At 34.3% G+C, this 8962-nt stretch overlaps 1 protein-coding gene across 1 annotated transcript in view; it reads right to left on the bottom strand.

Moving 5' to 3' along the window:
• Window positions 1-8962, bottom strand: part of LOC110026725 (kinesin-like protein KIN-13A) — a 52704-nt gene that overhangs the window by 37476 nt on the left and 6266 nt on the right. Inside the window, exons 3-5 of the mRNA XM_020727804.1 lie at window positions 4021-4108; window positions 1246-1356; window positions 1013-1198 (exon numbers count right to left, since the gene is read on the bottom strand). Coding sequence (XP_020583463.1) covers window positions 1013-1198; window positions 1246-1356; window positions 4021-4108 — 385 coding nt within the window. The remainder of the gene's footprint in view (window positions 1-1012; window positions 1199-1245; window positions 1357-4020; window positions 4109-8962) is intronic.

The raw sequence follows: 8962 nt of genomic DNA on the forward strand, positions 1-8962 counted from the left end.
TATGTATATATATACATTTTTTTTGTTTTTTTTTTAAGGAATGGCCAGAGTCTATTATACGAGCCTCCAACCATCCCTAATGTGTCTAAAAATTCGAGTACCACCTCCTTAAGGTCAATTGTGTCAGGGGATTTGAGCCCCCGACCTGAGGGGTTTTATACCTTGAATTTCAACCAACAGGTCAGGGTACGCGGCACACACACACAACCAATAGGTCAAGGTACGGGGCACACACACACACATATATATATATATATACACACACACACACACACATAAATACAAAAACATTTATTTGCACAGTCTTATGCCTATATAACCATAATCAATGTATCCTCAAGCCAAACATATTTGAAAAAGGCCTCCTTCATCTTTGCCTCGTTAAATATACAAGCTTATAAAAACCAGTCCAATTTGTACTAATTATCAAACAAATATAACCGAACACAAACAAAGAGCATTTTTTACTGCCCTTTCTAAATTTGTGATGTGAATCTTACAAGTAATGGACATTATATTTGTTTTCAAATTTCAGGTGGAACTATTGCTTTGTTGTTAACTTTGAATCATTCTTTGGAACACATTAAAGCCTTTCTACTTTTATGAATTATTGTTTTGTGTCTCTGTAATCTTTACATATATACATCTCCTTTTATGTTCAAACTAATGAGCCTAGGCCATAAGATATCACGCAATAATTTTCCTTTCCACACTTGCAGACATTACAAATAGATGGAATTTAGAGAATTGGCAAAGAGTGCAAAAACTGAAAAAGGGGATTAGAAAAACAAAAGCATGCAGCTTTATATAGATGGAGTATCACACTAGAAACCAATGCCCTCCGCAATGTCTGAACAAAATTATTATACCTTCTGCATAGTTTTGCACTTCAATTGAACCAGCACAAAGTCACTAAATCCATTAACTAAAAATAAACAGTCTCCCAAGCTAAAGGCCTAGCCTAGACAACTAGAAAGAACTAAAGCATAAAGTGTAGAAAGACTCAACTCACCACAACTTTGATCTTGGCTACATTGTTCTCCCTAACACTAGTTTCTTCATCATTAGATGATGCCTTAGTATTATTGCCTTCAGATAAACCTTGTTGCTTGATTGATATTGCATCCAGGTCATCTTCAAACCCCTGAGTAATGAATGGTGATGCCTCAAAGGGTTCTTCTGATATTACATGCTGAAAACACAAAAAAAAAAGAAATTAATTGATCACCATAATTCAACAATTGCCTTCATCAGCATAAAAGCAGTAAATGGCAATTCATCGCTTTCTAATTGTGCATTTACTAAAAGAATGTGAACCAGAAAAGATATCAATTCCAAGTACAAAGTAAATGAAAGCTGCAATAGCCATAAAATATAAATTAGTTAATTTGCAGAACTGTCCATCGGACAGTTTTATTCCTAAAAGCACTATTTTAAAATCACAAATTAAGCTTTACATCAACTACCATATGTTTTGTCGAATTGGTCATGTATGGTAATGTTTATTTTCATTTGGTTTTGGTTTAGTTTCCTTCTGTTTTGTTTCTATATTTTTTCTTTTCATTTTTGAAGAAAACATAAGAAAAAAAGGCATTAATTTTCTTTTTTAAAAACAGAAGTCCATTTGGTTATGTTAAACATGCAAGCACAATAACATTGGGGCTTTTACATACATACCACCCAATTTCTATGTATTTACATATCTAACACCTATGAACTGAGAAGTTTTAATTGGATGATAAGCAGTTTGGGTAAATTACACAAACAGGTTTGTTTAATAACTTTGGCTCGTTTTTATTCATTATTTCAAAATTTTAAAAATACATTATAAAGTGATATACATCAATATCCTATAACAAAAACTAACTGGCCATTCAAGTAAAATGTTAGTTTTTTTTATATATTTAAAGTATCATCCAAATACAAGATTATATTGTTTCAACTTGAGGGAAGTAACCAAACTTCACAAAAAAGTCAAGACGTTTTATTTGGGGGCATTTATAAACATACCATCCCATTCCTATGTATTTACATATCTATAAACTTTACCTTTTTGATTTATACCACCCAAATATTTCATATCACATTAAAAATACTATCATTTTAACTCGTAAAAAATGAAATAAAGCTATACATCCACAGGTAACGTGGCATGTATGTAAAAATTGAAGTTTAGGTGTTAGATATGTAAATACAAAGGAATTGAGTCGTATGAATGTAAATCTTCCTTTTCTTCTTTTGCAAGCTAAAACCTTTCAAATATAAATGGGACAAAATCCTGCATTAACCTGAATGTCTCACGTCAGGCTTAGAAAATGGTACTTAATCATAAAATGGAACCAGTTGAACCATAAACATCGGAGGAGATCAAGCTCATTTCTAATTAGCTTAAAGCATAAAAATAAATAGAAATTATATTAGTTGTAGATTTACAGGACAATTGCACTTTTAATCTTTCCGTTCATGCATTTTGTCCATGTTCCAAACTCCCATTCCTCTCTTAACCACCACCTATTTGACCAAAGCTAAACAAACCCTTGCCTCAAAAAGACCAAATGGTGATATTTTCTCAACTGAAACAGTCCTGTTTGGAATCAAATACTTGATGGATGATATATCGAGAAGAAATCAAAATAATAGAAGAGGAAAGGGATAAGTGCCAATTATAGAATTTATACAGAGACAAAAAAAATAAGGAATTTGGGGCCAAGGAATATTTAAAATTTGTAATCCAACACTTATCATCAGCATGACATGCACCCATCACTTAATAGGTAAAGAGACCATTAAGTGCATCCATATTTCTTTCCCTCTATTCTTTACTGTATTCTTTTAAATATCTTCAACTCTAGCTCCTTCATGCAAAACAATCAGCACAACATCTAAGATCTTCCATAGGTATTGAGTCACTACTGGATATAGAGGAAAATATTAATAAATGCTGTATACTCTCTAGTTTTCTATGCAAGCCATTGTTAGCATACTTAAATTCTCTCTGTCCAATATTTTCCACAGCATTTATCCTATAGTTTCTCCATTGATTTCCAAGAATTCATCAACTGGTGCTGTGTCACCAGTGGATATGAACATGATATTTAATAACGCTTTACATTCATTGAAGGTCTAATGAAACCGTGGATTCAACGTTTGCATTCACAATGTATAGGATATAAATGCCAAAGCCTCATGGATCTAGCCTACACGGCTTACGCTAAACTTTGCAGGTAGCATAAAGGCAGTATCCTGAAGAAAACTATTAATCAAATAAGAAAATAGGGAGAAAGTTATAAGTTAAAGGAGAGAACAAAATATTTGAGGCTTCAGAGCCATCAAACCTATTTTATCACTTTTCCGGATCAAGAGAAGATGGAGTTGCAAAGGTGGAAGAGGGGCACACGAGGTTTTCTTTTTTCTCAGTTTTAAAATTCTAAATGCTAATTTCTAACAAAAAATGGATGGATGTCAAAATTCCGAACTCTGAGCTGTTCTGCTGCTCATCAAACAAACTTTTTCTCTATCCATCAGCAATGCATACATAAGGCCTTTGATAAACTCCTTTCTTTCTCCCCATATTTCTTTTGAAAGCAAGAAACGTACAGAAATTCAACTTGCTGAGATATCAGCATTGTCATCATCATCATCATCAACCAACTATTTGTGATATTGACTGATCTATCACTATAAATATTCAGAGCAGCAAAGTTCATAATTCACAGTGCAACATGTCGCCATTCATGTCAAAACCTTTATTCCATGCTTACTTTTGTTTTGGCATACTTTGAACCACTTATTTTAGCAATGTTAACCAAGTTTTAAAAAAAACATGCTGATTCAAGAAACACAAGCATCATACAAAAGCCCTCAATGCATTTTCGGTTGACAATATCGGTAGATTATGTAATGTTCTACCAAGTCAAGTGGGTAGAAAAATGCACATAAGGCTTGCAAAATCCGAAGCCCGTAGTGCCCAAATCCCGCTCTACGCGCCTCCACAAGCCATATGCAGGTGCTTGCACGCACCCGCGGTGCACACGGCTGCAACCGAAGCCCCCACTTGACCAAACTAGCAACTGGACTTGTCAAATCAAGCTTGGGCGCGCACGCCAACCTGCCAAAACACAAAATTTTTGGATTTTAACCAATTAGGAAAGATTTAATGCCTATGTTGGACCTCTAATGCATGACCTAAATATAAATACATGTTTTTATGATTATGAGAGGACTTTTTGGCTAGGAGATTATGCCTCTAAGGCTTGAGAAGTCTTTTGAAAATTTTGAGAGTTTTTTTCCTCAGTTTTGCTTATTTTTCATGATTATTTCAGGATTTTTATGATAGTGTAAGATAAGATGAGTGAATTTGTATGAGAGATATACATGAATATTTATATTGATCGAAAATGACATCAATGTATTGCAAGTGCCGTTTAGCTCTATCTTGAGTTTTCTGTAATTCTTGCGTCAATTCCCTTCCTTATACTTGCAATAACAAAGTTTATGTTTTCTTTCATCATGCTTTGTATCTAATCTTCTTACGTATTCCTGTGATGTAAGTCTTATAGATTTCTTTTGTTTTTCATGCTATGGATTTCATGTTCTCTCGACGTCTTTCTGAAGCATAAATTTCTGCTGTTGAGTCATTTACTTTTTATCAGACGCGATAAGAAAGTTAAAATCCTTCATGAACTATGACATATGTCCATTGTATAGTGAAACGAGTAGGTTAACACAAAATGTCAGTACAAATAGACAAGTCTAGTAAAATTTTGCTACGTATCCAGAGGATCGGAAAAATCTTGTGGAATGTCATGAGGATAAAGAGAACTTAACTTCATGGGTTCTAGTCTTCTTTTGACTTAGGCAAAGTCATAAAGAGAACATTATATCCCGGTTGTCAACTATAGCGTGGGAACCATAGGAAAACTATAAGAAACCACCTGAACTATAACATAGGAGTACGAATCTTGAATATTTGAAAAACTCAACACATTTTCCTGCTATTTCTATTTACTTCCATTTTAGGACTATGGATTCATCTCCTGATTTTGTGCATTTCAAACTAAACTTAGATGTTCAAGGAACTAGAATTTCATTCGTTAGAAACTTTTTGACGCTATCCTTGTGAAATCGATATGCAGTACTCTTTAGCCACATTATTACTTGACACGTATACTTACGTCATTGACTGACTTACTTCGCGATAAGTTTTTTGAGCCGCTATCGAAGATAGTTGTCAAAATTTTCTAACCTTAGGAGAATTTTGGTTGAAATGCTCGGAGCCTAACTTTGAAAATTTTATTATTTTATCTTTATTTTTATTTTATGTTTTATTTTGTTCTTGTGTTTATTTATATTTTTAGAAAAAAATTCAAAATCTAAATATGAAAAATGTTTCAACACTTTGAAGCGTCAAACCCTCAAGAAAACCAATATACACTTATTCAGAAATATGCCAACCTATTGATGGCTAGCTTTCCCATGAATTTTAAATACCCATTGACAAACCATTAGTGAAACCAATTTATACAATTTCAGGATTATATCAACTCATTGATAGCTCACAGTCACATGAGTTTTTAACACCCCGTCATAAAAACTAGGTTTGAAGACCATATTCCAATAGCTCCAACCAAGTTGGTCAACTTAGCAAAACTTCAATTGGACTAACAATGACCCCAATGTACAAAACCAGCTATGATGGATCCCCAAACTAATCCTGTAAAATATTAGAATAACTAGGATAGTGACTACTCTGAAAAAAATAAGAATTTGAATACATTGACAATAAATCTACTAAATCAAATACAAAACCAAACCGCCGCATTAGAAACTTAAAAAGTCAAATAAAGTAGTTAGGTATCTTAGAATCCCAACGGGTATCCGGAGTAGTCGAGAGCCATAACTTTAAGTTTGAAAGAGTGGTCACTGAAGAGCAAGCCAAGTTGGAGGATTTTGGTAAGACAGCTGCCGAGGAAGAATTTGCTCATTTTTCCAAGCACCCCCTTACATTGTAAGAAAGATAGTTGAGCCTATAGGACCACCTATAGAAGTGCCCCAAAAGGAAGAGTTAGAAAACAGCCCTAGGCAGGAGGGTAACCCAGTGAAGTTATATCAAGAACCTAAAGAACAAAGAAAAAATCTAACCCAAATTTTAGAAGGCCTTGAATTATCTTAAGGACCCATTTCATGCAACTTATGAGGAAAATACTGATCTGCAAATAAAAAAATTAAGTGGGACAATTCTAGATTTGGGACAATTCAAACTCAAAAGTCTCAAAATTGAGTTTGAATACTCCCCATACATACCCTGTAAAAAACTTTTGTCAAAATTGAGAGGGAAAAATTATAAGAAAGACTGAAATGAGGATTTAATAAAAACTCCAAGATCAACAAAAGATTAGGCGATGGATCGAGGATAACAAAAGATTAGTAATTTTTTTTTTTGTAAAAAGGGGATAAATGTAATTTGAGAGTGATTAGTCTTAATGTTATAATAATAAGGTCTTAGAACTTAAAACTTCTAAATGAACCTAAACAAATCTCAGGATAACTTAAAAGGTGTAATTAAAATATTAAATAGCAAACCAAAGAGGTTTTAAGCCTTTTTTTACTAAGCCAATTTAACATTGTCTTAACTTTTACTTGAAAATTAACATTAAGAGGTAACATTAAAATAATTATTTTATTAGACTTATTTATTGGTTAGGGGAAAATAGAACTTCATAATATTTAAAAAAAATAGAAAAAAATTATCAAATCAGATATAAAAATTCTCAAAAGAAAAAAAAAGGAAAAAGAATAAAAAGAAAGGGTTAAAATGAGGAAAATCTTTGAGAATAAGCTTGAGGTTGGCATGTAAATCGACAGAAAAAACTTGGAAGGAGTCCTAGTAGGACTTAAGTGATAACACCTTTTTATGATTCTTTAATGAATTTCATCTAATATTATCTTCATGAAAAATGTTAAGTAGAATTAGATTGGCTTGTTTTACTGAAATTGTCTTAAAATATCTGAGGTTAGTGAAAATATTTAAACTCTAACAACTTAAGTATTTTTGGGATTTATTGGGGCAGAACAAAAGAAATTAAGGAAAAGACTAAGTTATTAAATATTAAGAATAATTGAACCTAAAACTACATTTAAACACTTTTATTTTACTTTGATAAACAAATTGAATATTTTAGAAACCTACAAGAGTGTCTATTATATCCTCATGAGGCCCCATTGAGCTATGAGATTACTTGAGGGTGAATAATGAGTAAGTTTGAGGAAATTGATAAGAGGTAAATTTATGTAATTTTTTCGCGTTAAATATCATGTTAATTCTCTTACTCGTCATAATATTACGCTTGCGAATGGTATTTTTATTGTTTTAGGTAGAATATAGGGCTTAAGAAATTTCGAAAAGAAAAAGAGATGAAACTGAAGCAAAAAAGAATGAAAAATGAGACTTCGCATATCCACACGAGTGCATGCACGCAAACTAGGCGGGTGCAAGTGCATGTAACTATGCACGCCCCGTCATGCGCAACTATCAAGGCTCCGCAGCTTGCCAAAAGTACCTTGTCGACTTTATAAATCCAGCGCAACGCACTCGCGTAACCATTTGTGCTAGCTTGCATGCACCCACGGTGCACTAACCCATACCCAGTGGATATGCCAGATCAGCGCTCCACGCTGGCCAACCTGATCCTTGCCACCCTTTCAAATCCAGCCTGTCATGCCAAGACTTACCAAATCTAGAGCCCGCGGTGCCCAAATCCAGCTTCGCGCCCCTCTGCAAGCCATATGCAGGCACTTGCACGCACTCGCGGTGCACACGCCCGCAATTGACGCCCCCACTTGCCAAACTAGCCACTAGACTTGCCAAATCCAGGTTGGGCAGGCGTGCACGCACGCACCCACGTACGCCACCCCGCCAAAATGCATAATTTTGGAATTTTGACCAATTTAGAGAGATTTAATGTCTATTTTGGACCTCTAATGCATGATCTAAGTATAAATACATAGTTTTATGATTATGAGTAAACTTGTTGCCTAGGGGGTTGTGCTTCAAAGGCTTGGAAAGTCTTTTGGAGCTTTTGGGAGTTTTATTCCTCGACTTCGCTCAAAGAGTACGTTTTCTTGTTTATTCTTCTTTTCCATAATGGTTTGAGGATTTTTATGATCTCGTAGGGTGAGATTGAGTGTATTTGTATGACAGAGATCCATGAATATTTATATTGATTGGAAAGGAACTCGATGTATTACAATGACAGGTTGACTCTATCTTGAATTTTCTGTACTTCTTGCATCATATCCCTTCCTTATACTTGCAATAACAAATTTTTTGTTTTCTTTCGTCATGTAATGTAATTAATCTTCTTTTGTATTCATGTGATGTAAGTTTTGTATATTTCTTGTGATTTTCATGCTATGCTTGTTCCCTCGACGTCTTTCAGAAGCATAAATTTCTGATGTTGATGTGTTAATCTTCCTATCTTTATTTACTTTTTATTGGATACGTTGCCGGTCCCAAGCCCGGATGAGAAAAGTGGAGGGTTGCGTTAGGTAGTCGACAGCCAGCGTAAAACTTGTCGAAAAAATCATGACATGAATCCTTTTGATCATTGTGTAAGTGCTAGGGCGTCCCCTGGAAGCGACGCGCTGTATAGCCTGAATACAGTGAAAAGTGTGCAAGGGCCGCTACACCGGCGCCCGGGTGTAGTGTTAAATAAGCAAGGGTTCCCACATTACGGGCGAATGCGGGTAAAGAAGTTAGTCCATGAAACTAATGAAACTAATATTAGGATAGGATCTTGGAATATAGGCACTCTCAATGGTAAATTAATGGAATTAGTTGATATTATGATTCATAGGAAAATTAATATCTTATGTATTCAAGAAACTAAGTGGGTGGGAGAAAAGGCTAAGGAGATTGATAATTTAGGTTTTAAACGTTGGTATTCTGGTAAGAGTCGCACTA

Source organism: Phalaenopsis equestris, unplaced genomic scaffold, assembly GCF_001263595.1.
Source record: "Phalaenopsis equestris unplaced genomic scaffold, ASM126359v1 Scaffold000399, whole genome shotgun sequence".
NCBI classification, from domain to species: Eukaryota; Viridiplantae; Streptophyta; class Magnoliopsida; order Asparagales; family Orchidaceae; genus Phalaenopsis; species Phalaenopsis equestris.